The sequence below is a fragment of the Psammomys obesus genome, unplaced genomic scaffold (genome assembly GCF_907164565.1).
Source record: "Psammomys obesus unplaced genomic scaffold, mPsaObe1.curated_primary_1811, whole genome shotgun sequence".
Taxonomy (NCBI): domain Eukaryota; kingdom Metazoa; phylum Chordata; class Mammalia; order Rodentia; family Muridae; genus Psammomys; species Psammomys obesus.
In genome coordinates, this window is record NW_026594263.1 from 991143 (window position 1) to 1009455 (window position 18313).

Consider the following 18313-nt stretch of genomic DNA (forward strand, 5'->3'; position numbering starts at 1 on the left):
GAAAAAGAGAAACTGAGGCTGGGGACATTTTTGTGACAAGCTGGAAACCTAAGTCAGGGTAGGCTCCTAGGAGGGTATGAGGTGTACTCAAGCAGAGACTTCTAGTAGCAAGGGCCAGGGAGACTGAAAAATACATCCTCTAACTAGACTAGTCTTCTAGTAAAGGGAGGTAAACACCAACCCACCCACAAAAACTTCAACCCAAAATTTACCCTGCCTATGAGATATACAGGGATAAAGGTAGAGCAGAGAATGAGGAAATGTCCAACTGATGCCTGGCCCAACCAAAGACCCATCATATTGTAGTGTGCCAACCCCAGACATTATGAACAATACTCTGGTAAACTTGCAGACAGGAGTCTGACAGAGTTGTCTTCTTTATTCTTAAGCACACTAAAAATTAAGAACCATTTATGTAGTTACTTAGTGTGTGCTGGTTGGATTGAACAAGAACTTTTAGTGAAACATGCTGAAAGCTTAGATTTACTTGGTTTCCTAGGTTCTGTGACTTTGCAAAACGCATATGTGGAGTGTATAAGTATTTCCAAACGTGACTGAGATAGTGGAGTGACACAATGAAAGGAAAAACAGGAGGAAAGAAAAAGGAAAGTAAAGTGTGTCTGATTATCCTTTCCCTCAGAATATGGAATCAAAAAGTACAGAAGCTGGACACATGGAAACAGGAAAATTGGAAGCAAAAAGCACGGAAGCTAATAATTTGAAAATTGGGATATTGTCTTCTGTCTCGGCCCTGCAAGCACTGTCCAGTCTACTGTATCCTGAAGAGGAAGATGATTTTGATGCTGAACAGGTGGTCATATACTTAAAGATAGTATAATAATTGTTATCTAATAAAATACTAGATAATTGTATTAAAGGAAGTTGTGGAACTGTATTTTAACAACTCGTTCTCACCTTGCTGTGGGAGCAGAACTGTGTCATCTGATATACACATAAGAAGCTGGAAGGCTTATTATGCATGAGGCTATAACCTCTAGCACATTTCTAGCAAACATAATTATATTTTTTTTCTACACCACCTGAAAACTGAATAGGAAAATAGTTCTGTAACTATGGTAGCAGTAGCTACATTTCAAAATGTTTGTCATTTATATTTATGGTCAAAGAATGCCTTACAACCATTGCAAAGACCAGTAGCTATGACTGTTTATGCCTAGACCAACAAATATTTTCTGCAAAGCAAATATTTTCAGTTATGCAGTATTAATGAATCTTTTAATCCAAGTCTCTTAATTAAAAAAAAAAACAAACCTATGAAAACGGCAAAATACTTTGAGCCATATAATAGAAAAAAAAACCACCTTCTGTCTATTAATAGGGTTTTCCTGGTACATGCTTAAATAGATATATAGAGTTTAATCAGGTGATTTTCATTTTGGAATCTGGATAGGTAACACCTTCAAGTCTTGGAACAGCAAAATGGCATTCTTTTGGGATAGAAGAGTTACCTATCCAAAGCCACTGCTATTTCCTCAATAACCAAAATAGTGTTGCATAACTCCCTGGTTTCCCCTCCCCTCCTTAAATAGAAATCAACATTGGCAATTAGAACACCTATTATAATACAAAACTTGATGCACAGTCATTCTACTATATTAGAATATTTCAATTGCATAAAAGTATGTTAATGAAATTATACTGACAAATAAACCATTTTCTATGAAAGTATATATCAGTTTATTCCTTCCAATTTTTTGACATAGTATGAAAAGCAAGTATTTTATGAGTGGGCCACAAACTCAGTGGCCCAGATAAATATCTACCCTCATTAGGTGAAACGGATGAGAATTAAATAAGATATAAAAAGGAAATAAAATTTGTAGAAAAGGGCTGCTGAATCAGCTTGGGGCCACGGTAAGAAGACATAAGGCTTTAGAGAAAAGCCTTAGTAGAGCCAAACAAAGAAAAATCAAGTCATTGATAGTAGCATTAAATATACACAGTAAATAAGGCACAGGGGAAAATGTTTGGTGCAATGTATCCATGAGGTTGGGAAAACAAGTTCTTTTTGCAACCTAATTTGAAATAACAAAATACTAACTCTCCAGCGCATACATCCTGGGAAAGACCTGCTTATACTACATAGAAAGAGCATATTAAGTATTTGAAAGACAGAAACCAGTAATATTGTTAAGCAGAACTTGCAATTGGCACTGATGCAGAGGTACAAATCAGCACTGGTTACAAAGCTTCTTCCCTATGGTGTTTATGTCAAGGGATGTTTATTTGCATCTAGAGGTATTTCTAGGAGGAAAGATGAGTGTTTATGAAAATAGAGAGACTATAACATCAATTTACTGAATTTCACAATCCATAATAGAAAATTACCATAATAATATATGATTGTGTGTATGTGGGTTATAAGCAATTTTTAGATAATTGGTCACTTAGACATCTCAGTACAAATAGCATTAGAGGGTATAGAATCAGAGATTCAGTACGGTGGGAGAATAATTAATGTTCCCACTGAACTATTAAATTTCCCTGGAGATAAAATGCCTTTCATTTGTAACATGTATTAATCCTGAGAACAAGGGAATGATTACAACTGTTTTCTAAAATGGACTCTGAAAAACAGCAAGAGAACGGTTGCACACATTGGTTTATTTACACTATCCCTCTTCTAAACGAATTGTTAAGTCTCTGGGAGATTGGGAAAAGAGTCTTGTTTTTCAACAGACTCCTGAAGGGGTCTCAAGACTTACGGGAAATAAGATCCCACCAATTTTCAGACACCATGACAAGGATATTCAGAATCTCTCCAATATTACAAAGTGACATGGATTGGAATGACAAATTGCTCTGATAACTGGCTGTAGATACATGGAAGAGGCTTAAATGATGTCCTTACAGGGAACAATTATCAGGTGGCATTTTATTATTTCATTTTACCTTTTCACTTGAAATTTTATTTTTAATCATTTATTTTCATTAAGTTAAGGAACTAAACTCCTCTTCACTCTTCATCCAATCATACCTATACACAAAGAGCATATCAGATTTTGCCAGAATGTTCACGGTTTTATTTCTACTTATTTAAACTTTCTGTGGAGAGACTGCAAAATAAGAGGCCCTTATGTATCAAGAACTGATTTTGTCTGATTGATTATTAGTATTCTGGTGATTAATAATTTAATAAAAATACCACACATTCATGTGACCTCGGTGATTAAACAGAGAAAAAAAAGGTTCAAAATGCTATTGGGATTTTTATATAAAAATATCTGCAATTTCTTAACCACAATAGAGCTTTTAAATCTCCTTTTTGAAAAACAGTAGTTATTATCTCACACAGTGTTGAAATACTACATATTATTTTGCAATTTATAACTGTTGGAATAGTTTAACATAATAAAGAACCAGGTGAACTTTTTCAACAGCATGCAAGGATACACATTACTCTTCTCAACTAAAGAGGACTTTGCAACTATTGTACATGTTTGAAGTCTTGAATGATTACGGCAAGAACTAAAAAACAGGGCAGGTAGATGTGGTAGTTTGTCAGGATGCAAGGAAATAAGTATATTTTGGCTGTTAGTAAGGGAGTGAATCAGAACTTCATATTCAGATGGTTGAATGAACAATTAGGAAGAAATTGAGTTTGTATTTAAATATCAAAGAATTCCAGAAAAGGCCAGTGAGGTGATGGGATGAATATGTGTTGCATTGGCTTAGAAAGAGTGAAGATTGTTCTGCAAGGTTATGCACACTAATGAAAATATAATAAAAAGATGACAAAATAAGCATATGGCTGTATGAAAACAAGTGGTTTGGCATTCAGCTGACACTATGAGTTGGGAATTGCTGCAATAAGAAGAGTGGGAAGTGCAGATACTGAGACTTATGGGCAACCTTTGGGCAGAGCGCAGGGAATCTTAGGAAAGAAGTGGGAAATAGTAAGATAGGGAGAGGACAGGAACTCCACAAGGAGAGCAACAGAACCAAAAGATCTGAGCACAGGGGTCTTTCCTGAGACTGATATTCCAACCCAGGACTATGCATGGAGATAACCTAAGACCCCTGCACAGATGTAGCCCATGGCAGTTCAGTATCCAAGTGGGTTCTATTGTAATAGGACCAGGGACTGTCTCTGACATGAACTGATTGGCCTGCTCTTTAATTACCTCCCCTCGAGGGAGAAGTAGCATTACCAAGCCACAGAAGAGGACAAGGCAGCCACTCCTGATGAGACCTAAATGACTAGGATCAGAAGGAAGGAAAAGAAGTCCTCCCCTATCAGTGGACTTGGGGAGGGGCATGCATGCAGAGGGTGGAGGAAGGGAGAGATTGGGACGGGAGGAGGGAGGGAACCACAGGGGGGATACAAAGTGAATAAAATGTAATTAATAAAGAATAAAAAAAGAAATGGATTATAACAAAGATAATTTGCATAATTTTTATACATTGAATTTTACCATTTATTAAAGACTAGAACACAATTGCATATTAAAAAAAGTGTGGGAAAGAGAAATATTTCATCCCCAAAGCAGAAGGAGATAAAAAGTTATTGGGACTTTTAAATGGATCCTTTGATGTGTATATTTTTAGCTTCTCTTTACTTTTTTAAATTAAAAAAAAATATTTGTTACAATTTATTCGCTTTGTATCCTAGCTGTAGCCCCACCTTCATCTCACCCCCTCCCTCCTCCTTCTCCTCCTGTGCCCCTTTCCCAGTCCACTGATAGGGGAGGTCCTCCTCTTCTATCTGACCCTAGTCTATCAGGTCTCATCAGGACTGGCTGCATTGCCTTCCTCTGTGGCCTGGTAAGGCTGCCGCACCCTTCAAGGGGAAGTGATTGAAGAGCTAGCCACTGAGTTCAAGTCAGAGACAGCCTCTGTTCCCATTACATGGACACTGAGCTGCCATTGGACTACATCTGTGCAGGGGTTCTAGGTTATCTCCATGAAAGGTCCTTGGTTGGAGCAGCACTCTCAGAAAAGACCCCTGGGCCCAGATTTTTTGGTTCTGTTGCTCTCCTTGTGGAGCTCCAGTCGCCTTGAGGTCTTTCTATCTCCCCATTCTTTCATAAGATTCCCTCCACTCTGTTCAAAGTTTGGCTATTAGTCTCAGCATCTGTTTTAATACCCTGCTGGGCAGAGTCTTTCAGAGGCCCTCTGAAAGACCTCTTCATATGTCTATCCCATTTGCTTTTCTAAATGAGGATTGATCATCTTACCCAGGGTCTTCTTGCTTAGCTTCTTTAGGTGTACAGATTTTAGTATGATTCTCCTATATTGTATGTCTAACATCCACTTATGTGTGTTCTTCTGCTTCTGGGATACCTCACTTAGGATGATCTTTTCTAGTTTCCACCATTTTCCTGCAAATTTCATGATCTCCTTGTTTTTGATTGCTGAGTAGTATTCCATTGTGTAAATTTACCACAGTTTCTCTGTCCATTCCACAGTTGAGGGACAACTGGGTTGTTTCCAGATTCTGGCCAATATGAATAAAGCTTCTACGAAGATAGTTGAGCAAATGTCCTTGTTGTATACTTGAGTATCTTTTGGCTATATGCCTAGGAGTGGTGTAGCTGGATCTTGAGGTAGCACTATTCCTAATTGTCTGAGAAAGCACCAGCTTGATTTCCAAAGTGGTTGTACACGTTTACATTCCCACCAGCAATGGAGGAGGGTTCCCCTTTCTCCACCTCCTCTCCAGCATGTGTTGTTACTTGAGTTTTGTTTTTTACTTTTTTATTTTATTAATTACAGTTTATATACTTTGTATCGCAGCTGTAGCCCCCTCTCCCATGCCCTCCCAATCCCATCATCCCTCTCTCTTCTTTTCCTCTTCCAGTCCAATGATAGTGGGGTCTTCCTCCCCTTCCATCTTACCATAGTCTATCAGGTCTCATCGGGACTGGCTTGTCTTCTTCTGTGGCCAAGGCTGCTCCCCCCTCGGGTGGAGGTGATCCAAGAGCCAGCCCATAAGTTCATGTCAGAGATGGTCCCTAATCCTATTACTGGGGAACCCTCTTGGATACTGATCTGCCTTGGGCTACTTCTGTACAGGGGTTCTAATTATCTCCATGCATGGTCCTTCTTTGGATTATCAGTCTCAGAAAATACCGGTGTGCCCAGATTTTTTGGTTCTGTTGCTCCCTTTGTGGAGCTCCTGTTCCTTCTAGGTCTTTCTATCTCCCCCTTCTTTCATAAGATTCCCTGCACTCTGGAAATGCAAATCAAAACGACCCTGAGATTTCTCCTTACACCCATCAGGATAGCTAATATCAAAAACCCAAGTAACAAGACATGCTGGAGAGGATGTGGAGAAAGAAGAACCCTACTCCATTGCTGGTGGGAATGTAAACTTGTACAAGCACTTTGGAAATCAATCTGGCGCTTTCTCGGACAAATAGGATTAGTGCTATCTCAAGATCCAGCTATAACACTCCTAGGCATATATCCAAAAGATGCTCAAGTATACAACAAGGACATTTGCTCAACCATGTTTATATCAGCTTTGTTTGTAATAGCCAGAAGCTGGAAACAACCAAGATGCCCCTCAGTTGAGGAATGAATACAGAAATTGTGGTACATTTACACAATGAAATGCTACTCAGCAATTAAAAACAAAGAAGTCACTTGAGTTTTTGATCTTAGCCTTTCTGATGGGTGTAAGGTGAAATCTCAGGGTTGTTTTGATTTGCATTTCCCTGATGACTAAGGATGTTGAGCATTTCTTTAAGTATTTCTCTGCCATTCAGTATTATTCTATTGAGAATTCTCTGTTTATCTCTATACCCCATTTTTAATTGGATTACTTGATTTGTTGCTTTTTCATTTCTTGAGTTCTTTATATATTCTGGGTATTAGCCCTCTGTCAGATACAGGGTTGGTGAAGATCCTCAGAATGCTCCCTTAAGAGTGCCTTTCACCTAACTCTAACCAAACCCCAAGGTGCCAATGTTTTTCTACTACCACTTGGTTGTAACCTTCATAGTGATGAATGTGGCTCATTCCTCCTCTCCCAATGGATACATGATTTATTGGGCTGGAGCCAGGGATTTAGTTCAACCAAAAAAAAAATCAATTCAGCCTTAGAGTCTATTAAACCAAATATGTTTTTGAAAGGACAAGGAAAGCACATTGAAAATAATAGTTGGCATCTGTGTCTGTGCTGTATAACAATAGTGAATAATTAATGTGGAACTCTTTATGAGGGTTTTTTTAAGATAGAAAACCTACCAGATTTAAATTATTAGTAGTAATATATGTCATACAAGGATTGGTTACAGAATATTGGACTTATTCTATTCTCCCCAAGGGACAATGCTCATCTGCTATTGGAGCCCTAAGCCCTGGGAATATTGGACCACCTAAAGCAAAAGAGTCCAAAGGTAAGTTATTTAATAAAGTAATATAAATAGTCAATAGAGTGTTTTTACTCAGCAGAGTCAGAGTAATAAAAACTAATATTTAATAAGATGAATGGATTAAATGCCATTGTATGAGATACTTTTGATTGCTATGAAGGTACATCTTAAAAGTCTTTTCCTCACCAAGAAATGATAAATATGTGAAGTAATACATGTGTCTTGGTTTAGTTATCCCACTGTGCATGCACACTTCAAAACATCATATTGCACATGACAATAAATTAATTTTTAATTTTTCAATCCAAAACAAGCATGCGATTTCTAAAAGATAAAGAGCTGAGCTCAAGCAATCATGCACATGCTGAGTCACCTTTGACATACAAAGCTGTCATTTTTACTTCTGCTGCAGGTTAGTAGTTTTCTATTAAGAAAAAAAATTTTGCCTCCAACTGTCTACATTCTTTGGTGTATTCTGTGAGGTAAAAGCCTGGGGAAATCATATATGCTTAGGCTTAATTTTAGGCACATTGCTCTTTTTCTGTTGCAACCATAGGAATATCAAGACCTTTAGATTTCTCATTTTTCACTCTTGTATAGTGTAGCAATTTCCCAAGATCCATTTATTAATACAATTTCAATAAATATTTGTTGGGAGTCTGTTATGTACCGGGCAATATGATTATCCTTGAGACTGCAGGGGAAATCAAAGACCTGTTCTGGAGAAGAAAGTAAAACAAATAGCTAGATAATTTCATCTTACAGTGAAAGGCTTCTAAAGGGAAGTTCATGGGGTTCCTTTAAAAAATTACTGGCCCAGGGGCTAGGATTGTAGTTCAGTGTTAGAATACTCACCTAACACCATAAAAACAGAATGCAAACAAATAAGAAATCTAGTTCTGTGGCTCTCAAGCATTTTTGTTTATATATTCTCACACAACTGAATATTTCACAAAATCTTTTTTTTTGAAAATGTAAAAGCGTTAATTCTGTTGTTCCTGATTAAAATTACCAGAGGATGGACAGAAAGAGTAAGCATGTTTTGTTCATCACATTAATTGATTTAAAGGATAGTATACAGGAAAATGTTTAAAATAATGGATAAAAGAGGTCTGAGGGTGCTTTTAAATTTTCAGTTATTATTACTGTATGTACTCAAGAGGCTCTTTGTCTCACTCCAGAGATATTCAATACTTGACAGACTAGTTAATATCTGGATGGGTTTCCATGTTGCTGTGTATCCAATAATGTAGTTCTAATAATCTCAAAAATTGGACGGCAATGAGTCATCTGTAAAATATTATGTATAAGCCTGCATTGGGGCTTTAGAAAGCTAGTGCTAGATAGAAGCAGATGATTTACAAAGAATTGTGGAATTGAAAACCTAACAATCAGGTGCATTTCTGGGAAAGCTTAAAAGGACTGAAAATAATGTTCTGAACCTAATGTGGGTCTCCAATTGTTTCTCCAATGAACCAATGCAAGCCGAGGTTTTGCATGCTTACTGGGGTGTGCATAGTTTTAAACATTTAAAGATAATACATAAAAATCCAAGCACCTACTTGTTTTTGCCTAAAGGATAAGTAATAGAGATTTTCTCTAAAGTATGCATATGCAGTATGAAGACAGTGCATTAAAAAGTAATCATTCTAGCCACTGTTTTCCATTTTTTTAATCTACATTATTTTTCAAGATTATATAATACATACATAGAAATGTATCAAAACGCTTTTATAGTAAAATACAATGCATGATGTAACTCTATAGAAATCAGATTGTGTGTGCTTTAGCTTTTATGTAAAAATTTTACAGAAGATCTATTTGTCACCTCCCCATAGTGACAGTTGGATGGTTGGCTATCCCAGAACTCCTATCAAGTCCCCATTGGTTCAAAGGCTGTATAAAAATGCTGCTGCGGCACAATAAAAGTACATCTGCACTAGATGCTGCTCTCCAGAGTCTGTGTCCAGGGTTGGTGACTCATCTCCCTTATCTCCTTCTGGGCTCTGGTTCTCACAACCACCAACATAACTATACTGATTATCTCAATACCATATAGTTGTGGGTTATCATATTTTCTTCTTTTTGCTGATATGATTTTTCCATACTTATTATTACATTTATAAAATGTACTGACCTGTATTGATATTAAAGGCAAATTCTAGTTTAGTTTATGTGGACTAACAATAAGTCAGTGATTACAAATAAAAAATATTTTCAATCAATTGTCCCAAAATGATTATGAAGAATATGGAGAAGCAACAGCTTCAGTTATGTTTTCTCTTTTCTTCACAGCCATTCTTAAATCCATTAGTGACAAAAGTGATAACATCTGGAATCCAGAAGAGGTTCCAGAAGGTGCAGAGCATGATGATATATGGGATGTTCGAGAAATCCCAGAGTAAGTCAAATGATACCAGGAATATGCTTAGACATTTAGGCTTAATGTGTCATTCGATACTATCATACTTTTTTAAAATTCATAAATAACTTGTACCACATAACAGTTAAAACTGCAATGACATACAGAGAGCAAGTACAACTGATTATTTTTCCTGTTCTAAAACAAAAACAAATAATTAGACACAATACCTTCCTATTAGTTATTATCTAGCAATAGTGAAAAATATAGCCATTTCCATTATAAGGTTTATATTCAATTTCAGTTTTGTTTAATGAAGAACTACCAGTGAGAAAAAAACAGCCATTAAATTGTAAAAATTCACACAAACCAAGATACAATACTATGTTTGTGTTTAATTGCCAGTGTTCTGTAGCTTCAGTAAAAGGCTATGTCCTCCCTCCAATTACCAATTATCATGCAGACTTATTTACTAAATATTTCAGGGCTATGCTCAGCATTCAATATATTTTGCAACTGGGTTTCAAGCTTTGCTTTGTAGCCTTTTCATACAAAATCTTTTCATTCTGATAAAAAAAATCACTCTTTTAAGGAACTGAAATAATATTTACATACATAGATAAACTACATGGTTAAATGAACTTTTAAACATTTATATACATTTATATCATAAAATCTTGAGTATTTAAAACAAGTAATCTTGATTATAATGTACTTTGTTATAGTACATTATACTAGTTTTGTATTGTACATTATACTGATGTATGATGTTAAAGGCTCTACTGCCTAAGCTAGCCTCAAACTAAGGGTCTTCTCTTTTACACTTCCAAGTGTGCATCTTCACGTCTGACTCAATTTACTTGGAAAGAGTTTTATGGCTAGCGATCTGACAACATTTTTAAGTCTGACTACAAAACTATCCAATACATATTTTTTAATTATGATTTTATGTTAGTTTTGGAAACAAAAGCAGTGGTAAATCACAGATAATTAACTGAAAGGAAGGATACAGATTTCAAATAAACAATGCCCTAACACCTGTAAGCTTTACTTTAAAATAAAAATCAAAGATTTTAAAACGTTTTATACTATTTTTTTTTTATCAAGGCCCGTGTCCTAGTTAGGGTTATTGTTGCTATGAGGAAACAGCATGACTAAAGCAGCTTGAGGAGGAACAGGTTTATTTGGCTTATGCTTCCACAGCACTGTTCATCATCAAAGGAAGTCAGGACAGGAGTCACAGGGCAGGAACCTGGAGTCAGGAGCTGATGCAGAAGACATGGAGGAATGCTGCTTAGTGGCTTACTCTTCACAGCTTGAGCAGCCTGTTTGTATGCTTTCACTCATTCTTTCTGTCTGTTTTTCTTTCCCCTTCCTTCCTTCCTTCCTTCCTTCCTTCCTTCCTTCCTTCCTTCCTTCCTTCCTTTTTTCTTTCTTTCTTTTTGTGTTTTTGGTTTTTTGAGATATGTTTTCTCTGTGTAGGCTTGGCAGTCCTGAACTCACTTTGTAGATCAAGCTGGCCTTGAGCTCACAGAGATCCTTCTGCCTCTGCCTCCTAGAGTGCTGGTATTACAGGTATGTTCCACCGTGCCCAGCTGGGGTACCTGTATTTTAAATCCAATTTTTATTAAAAATAGAGTTTTTCATATAATATATCCTGACTACAGTTTTCCTTCACTTTATTCATCCCAGTTATTCCCACCTCCCCTCCAATCCACAGCCACCCCTTTTGTGTCTCTCATTAGAAAGCAAACAAACTTCTAAAGGATAATATGATATAAAATATAATAAGATTTTTTTTTAAAAAGCCAAACCTATCAGAAGAGGACAAAACAAAAAGAAAGAAAAGATATCAAGAAAAGGCACAAGAAACATAAATAGACACAGAGACACATTTGTTTGCACACTCAAGATTCCCATAAAAACACAAAGCTGTAAGCCATATTGTATGCACAAGAGACCTGTAGGGTAAAAATGAGAGAAAAAGTTAAAAAAAAAAGATAAAATTAAAAGAAAAGAACAAAACCCTGCTATGTCATTTTGAGACAAAGAACCTCCAGAGTTGCTGTTGAGTTTGTTGTTTTCTGTTGGCCATCTGCTGCTGGGCATGGGGCACTATGTCCAAAAAATGAGTAAAGTAAACCTCAAGTTTTATGGTGCCTACATATCTATATGAAAGTCACTCATTTGTCATACTATGGAATGAATGTCTCACATCCATATTCAGCCAGCTCCCAACTAGAGTCAATGTCCACTTTTCATCTAGACATTTGAAGTTCACCAGAGAAAGCATCTGTCAAAGTTCAGAGTGAAAAATCACCTTAGTCATGACATGAGCAAATTTGCTTTACAAGAGTTTTTATCTTGATTTTTTTTTTTTACCTAATGGAAATGGACTTCACAAATGTTCTAATGGGTAAAGAGGAAAATGGATAAAGAACACAAAGTTCACAAAAAGAAGAACTGCAAGTGACCAAATGGAAAATAATAAGGGCCTAAGCCAAGTCACTGGCATGAAGGGAGAAATATAAGTGTTGATTACTTCAGGGAGTTTGAAGGTTTAGTAATTGATTAGATATGAACGATGGGAAGAAAGCATGAAAGAGGATGTTGAGTTATTATTTAGGATTGTAGATGGGGAAGAAATGGTTTGGTGTTGGAGACATAAACTCTGAGGTGCCTTGGGGACCTCAAGGCAAACACATGTAGTATGAAGTAAGAGAATTGTACATTTTGCTCAGGATGGAATCTCACACATGCAGTTCAGGTTTTTGTTTTGTTTTGTTTTGTTTTACCTGGATTCACCTTTATAAATACTTGGTAGGCATTACAGCTTATTAAGAGAAATGTATTTTATATCAAACAGCGACCTATTGCTAGTCCAATACAAACTCAAAAATTTCTTTTTAATTCTTGTACTTTCTTATTTACATATTGTCAGAAATTAAACCTAAGCTTTTAGCCTTCTAATATGTTGTCACACTATTTCTCTGTGTATAATTGAAGACAAAAATAGTTTGTAGATCTGAGAGTGTAGGTCCTTTGTAAAACACTTTCTAGCATGTGTGTATGAGGCCCCTACTTAGATCCCAAACACTGACAGAAGAAAGAGGGAGGAAGAAGAGTGAGAAGGGAAGGTAGGAAGTGAAGAAGAAGAAAAGAGAAATGGATGGAAAGGGGGAGAGAGATGAAAAAACTTGTAAATCATTGTTTCGTTCCAGATAGAGTACCTTCTAGGTGGGTGTTTCTATGAATTTTATCCCTCGAACAAAAGAAATGTTTGTGAAAGGTGTGGGGTGGGGGAAGAAAAACCCTTTATGTATTAAGAAATCTATTGTACTTGAATCTAAACCTCATAGCCCAGCTGTCACAACTATACTACCACTGTTTCTTCTGTAGAGTTTTAGAAGCACAAGCGGCTGTACAGGTCAGGTAATTCACACCTGTGTCTCCCATAAATCATACAAATGTAGAAGCCAAGATCCTGTGTGTTTGCAAGGTCACCAAGGTCACACAATTAATGACATTCAGTACTGAACCTAGATTGTCTTAACTTTGTGGTTTAAAGTCATCAAAGAAGTTTTCTATCTGTTCATCAGTCCTAGAGGTAATGAGTCCAGTATTTTCTTTATTTTCTTTCTTTCTTTCTTTCTTTCTTTCTTTCTTTCTTTCTTTCTTTCTTTCTTTCTTTCTTTCTTTCTTTCTTTCTTCCTTCCTTCCTTCTTTTCTTTCTTTCTTTCTCTTTCTTTTTTTCTTTTTTTCTTTTTTATTGTCATTGTATTCAAGCAATGGTTCTTTTTTTACTTGCAATTTTGTTGAGCCTGTTCTATAAGTTCCTTCAGCCCACTTATTTGGCATAGATCTGAAGTAGGTAAGCTTTGTTTCAGAAAACAGTGTTTACAAAAACCACAGTCCTACCCCCCCAGCATTTCTAGAAATCTGTTCCTTTGTGTTCTACTACATATTTAAAAAACAGTGAGCACTTTGTTTACTTTAGTCCTTTCCTTTCTTTCTTTGTTTGTGTTAACATAACATCAAAAGTCTCCAGTATATTTTTTGTGATGTGACAGAGAAGTGTTCTTTCACCCAAGTATTGTCATTGATAGTGATATTTTTTCAGGTATGAGATTGTATTCCAACAAACTGTGGGAACTGAAGACATATACCTCGGATTAATGAGAAAGGATCCCTCAATAGCATGCTGTGATGAGCTGGTGGTAAGCTTCACCCCTTTTCTCCATTTTGTGTATGACATTATACATAACTTACTGATATTTTTCATAATATTGTAAACAAAATGTAAACTACAAATGGTGGCTTCTATGTTTAAGATACCAAGGAACTTATGAAATAATTTTACATGGATCACATCAAAAAATCACATAAGATTCCCTGCACTCTGCCCAAAGTTGGTTATGAGTCTCAGCATCTGCTTTGATACACTGCTTATGAAAGAAGGGGTGATAATAAGACCTGGAGGGAACAGGAGTTCCACAAGGAGAGCAACAGAACCAAAAAATCTGGGCATAAGGTTCTTTTCTGAGACTGATACTCCAACCAAGGACCATGCATGGAGATAACCTAGAACCCCTGCTCATATGTAGCCCATGGAAGCTCAGTATCCAAGTGGGTGCCCTAGTAATGGGAACAGGAACTGTCTCTGACATGAACTCAGTGGATGGCTCTTTGATCACCTCCCCCCGGGGGTGGGGAACAGCCTTGCCAAGCCACAGAGGAAGACAATGCAGACAGTTCTGATAACACCTGATAGGCTAGGGTCAGATGGAAGGTGAGGAAGACCTTCCCTATCAGTGGACTTGGAGATGGGCATGGGAGAAGAAGAGGGAGAGAGGGTGGGGTTGGGAGGGAATGAGGGACAGGGCTATAGTTGGGATACAAAGTGAATAAACTAATTAATATTAAAAGTAAAAAATAAAAATAAAGAAAATAAAAGAAAAAATCACCTAAATTTATATAGGTTAGACAGCATTTACAAATAAACATGATAAAGTCATATTACCTAATACACTGTTTCTAATCCCAGTGACACTACCCATTAGCATACTGAATATTCTTCCATTTTAGTTCTGTTTGCTTATCTGATCATTTATTATCTTCCAATGTGCTGACAAGCCAAATGGGATAAAACACTTCCTTCACTGAATCTGTCTTTTCTGTTATTTTTCTGTTCTTGGAAATTACTCAGCTCATAATAAAGAACTATGAAAAGTGTTTTCTTCTTGGTTTTCAGATCTGATTTTTACTGCTAAAAATAACTGTAAAACATTGCTTAGTCCACTTATTTGAATGAAGACACAACACCTCAGGGACTATGTCACCATTTCTATCTAACAATAGCAATGCCAATAATAGGAATGATTGCACTTCAGTGTTTCTTTTTTTTTTTTAAATCTTTTATTTATTTTTTATTAATTACACTTTATTCATTTTGTATCCCCCCATAAGCCCCTCCCTCCTCCCCTGCCGATCCCACCCTCCCTCCCCTTTCTGCATGCATGCCACTCCCCAAGTCCACTGATAGGGGAGGTCCTCCTCTCCTTCTTTCTGATCTTAGTCTATCAGTTCTCATCAAAAGTGGCTGCATTGTCCTCTACTATGGCCTGGTAAGGCTGCTCCCCCCTCAGGGGGAAGTGATCAACGAGCAGGCCAATCAGATTATGTCAGAGGCAGTCCCTCTTCCCTTTACTAGGTAACCCACTTGGACACTGAACTGCCATGGGCTACACCTGTGCAGGGGTTCCAGGTCATCTCCACAAATAGTCCTTGGTTGGAGTATGAGTCTCTGGGAAGTTCCCTGTGTTCAAATTATCTTGTTCTGTTGCTCTGCTTGTGGAGTTCCCGTTCCCTCCAGCTCTTACTATTTCCCACTTCTTACATAAAATTCCATTCACTCTGCCCATCAGTTGGCCATCAGGCTCAGCATCTGCTTTGACAGTCTATACTGCAGAAGCTTTCAGAGGCCCTCTGTGGCAGGTTTCAAGGTTGTTTCCTGTTTTCTTCTGGCTTTCAGAGGCCCTCTGTAGCGGGTTCCGAGGTTGTTTCCTATTTTCGTTTTCTTCTGATGTCCATCCTCTTTGCCTTTCAGGATGGGGATTGAACATTTTAGTTAGGGTCCTCTCTTTTGCTTAGTTTGTTTAGATGTACAGCTTTTAGTGGGTTTATTCTATATTGTATGTTTATATGAGTGAGTATATACCGTGAGTGTTTCTTACTCTATCCTCATAATGATTTTGTTACAAAGTCTGAGTCAACCCTAGAATGCGCAGTTCAACTCGCTTTGACAACAGGTATAAGTAATGGATGTTACAATTTTAGTTTTTAGATAAGGAGGTATTCCTTCTTTAAATCCTTTGCCTTCTTTTATATTATCAAATGTTGAGGTACCCTGAGGAGATGCTTAATAGCTTTTCTTAAGAAAATGATAAATGGGCTCTCCTTTTGGCGGCAGTAGCTTCGAGTTTTCTCCTATTAACAAAATCTAAGACACTCAAGTTGAATCAAGTAACATAATGGGAATACCGACTTTAAATACCTCAGGAGATTTTTCAGACTCTAATGAGTTAAGATTTCAAGTGATCTTGAAGTAATTAAGCTCCCAGGGTCTTATCAGTAATATTCAAATTTTCCTCTCTTAAATTACTGTAAAATTATGTTTTTGATGTCTAGTGTTGGGGATTGCTCTAAGCTCTGGAGAAATCCTAGGCTCTAAATAAATAAAACTGTTGTAAGTCTAGCCGTTTTTCTTATGCAAATTGCTATTAGTTTTAATATTAAAGGTATCCTGAATAAAGGATCTTGGAAACTAAATCACATCTCATAACAACAATATACAGTTTATCTAAAACAAAATAAAAATATATACAGAATATTCATGCCTTCGCTCTAATGAATCTATAATCAACTATGGAGAAAAACCTAATAGAGATAAATAGATTTTATTATTAACAATTAAACTCAATGTCGGCAATTTTAAGTCCAGCAAGGAGCTCAGGTTTGGATAAAGCATGTATCCCAATGAAGAGCAGCATCAACTAAAACATTGTTCATGTCATGACACTTTGTTGTTGTGTTGTTGCTGTGTTGTGTGCGTGTGTGTGTTCATGCTTGTATGCATGCATGGGTGCCTGCTTGTTTGTTTGTTTGTTTGTGTGTGTGTGTGTGTGTGTGTGTGTGTGTGTGTGTGTGTATGTGTAGGCTGGAGGGCAATTTTGTATGTCATTCTCATTCCAGGAACACCATCTACCTTCTTTGAGACAAGATCTTTTATTGGCCTAAATTTTACCAATTAGGTTAGAGTGGCTGGTCAGAGAGCCCCAGGAATCCTCCTGTCTCATCAACCTCCTCAGCTCTGAAACTACAAGCATATGCCACCATGGTTGCCATTTTTATATAGGTCCTGGTGCTTATAAGACAAGTGTGTTATCAACTGAGCCATACCACAGCTCCATGTTTTACCACTTCCATACTGTTCCTTTTTTTTTTTTTACTTTCTTTTCATATTTATTCTTCATCTTTAAATACTTACTGGATTCTTCTGCATACCAAAGTTTGTCCTAAGTACTAACCTAAAAAGACAAATCAGAAACAGTTATTTCTGAGAAATTTATAGTGAAGGTAATAGATGCCTTTTAAAATAATCTCTAGGGCTTTGTATGTTCAGTCCATATGTAGAGGCATGTAACAGGTACAGAATTATCAGCAGAAAAAGATCAACTAACCCCATTTGGATGGATAGGATTTCTATAGTGGACAACATGCAAAGAAAAGTCTTCTGAACAGTGATAACATATGAAAAGATGTACAAGCATGGCATACTTAAGTGGCTGGTGATTATAACAAGAATCAAGAATAAGTGAGGGCAAATGTATAGTGGTAAACTGACTTCCAAAATGGAATTTCTTTATTAAAAGCCTTGACTTGGGTTGGTAGTGTTTAGATCAGAAATAATAGAACTAGAAATGTGAGGGAGATCATGGGTTTGATTCACTCCACAGTAAGTAACCAAACTTCCAAATTTTAGCTTGAAGTTTTTTCTGTGAGTAAATGGATGGTTACATCTATTCTCATTGCTTCAGTCCACTGGTAAAATTCAGAGTAAAGAGATTATTGATCACATCTGCGCTAGATAGCTGTTTTTATTTTATTTTTTTTCAATCAACATAGCACAAGCCAGGTTCATCTGGGAAGAAGAAAATGCTTCCATCAGATTGGCCAGTAGGCAAGTCATGGGTGCACTTTTTTTCATTGATGATTGGTGTTGGAGATCCCACCCACTGTGGGTGGTGCCACCCCGGGCAGGTGGTCCTGAACTGTGAAAGAAAGCAAGCTAAGCAACCAAGGAGAAGCAAGCCAGTAAGCAGCACTCCTCCATGCTTTCGGCATCAATTCATGCACACAGGTTCCAGCTCTGCTTTCCCTCTGTGACAGAATCTGACATGAGAATTGTAAGATGAAATAAACCCTTTTCCTCTGCAAGTTCCTTTTGGTCATGCTGTTTTATCACTGCAGTAGAAGCCTAACTAAGATAAAAATTTCTTCCTCAATTTTGTGTGCCTATTTTTCCTATTGATAATATGACATTTCTTTGAAT

General features: G+C 37.0%; 1 protein-coding gene across 1 annotated transcript in view; it reads left to right on the forward strand.

Moving 5' to 3' along the window:
* Positions 1 to 643: 643 nt before the first annotated feature.
* Positions 644 to 18313, forward strand: part of Dnaaf6 (dynein axonemal assembly factor 6) — a 49976-nt gene continuing 32306 nt past the window's right edge. Inside the window, exons 1-4 of the mRNA XM_055618391.1 lie at positions 644 to 811; positions 7292 to 7364; positions 9636 to 9741; positions 13823 to 13919. Coding sequence (XP_055474366.1) covers positions 644 to 811; positions 7292 to 7364; positions 9636 to 9741; positions 13823 to 13919 — 444 coding nt within the window. The remainder of the gene's footprint in view (positions 812 to 7291; positions 7365 to 9635; positions 9742 to 13822; positions 13920 to 18313) is intronic.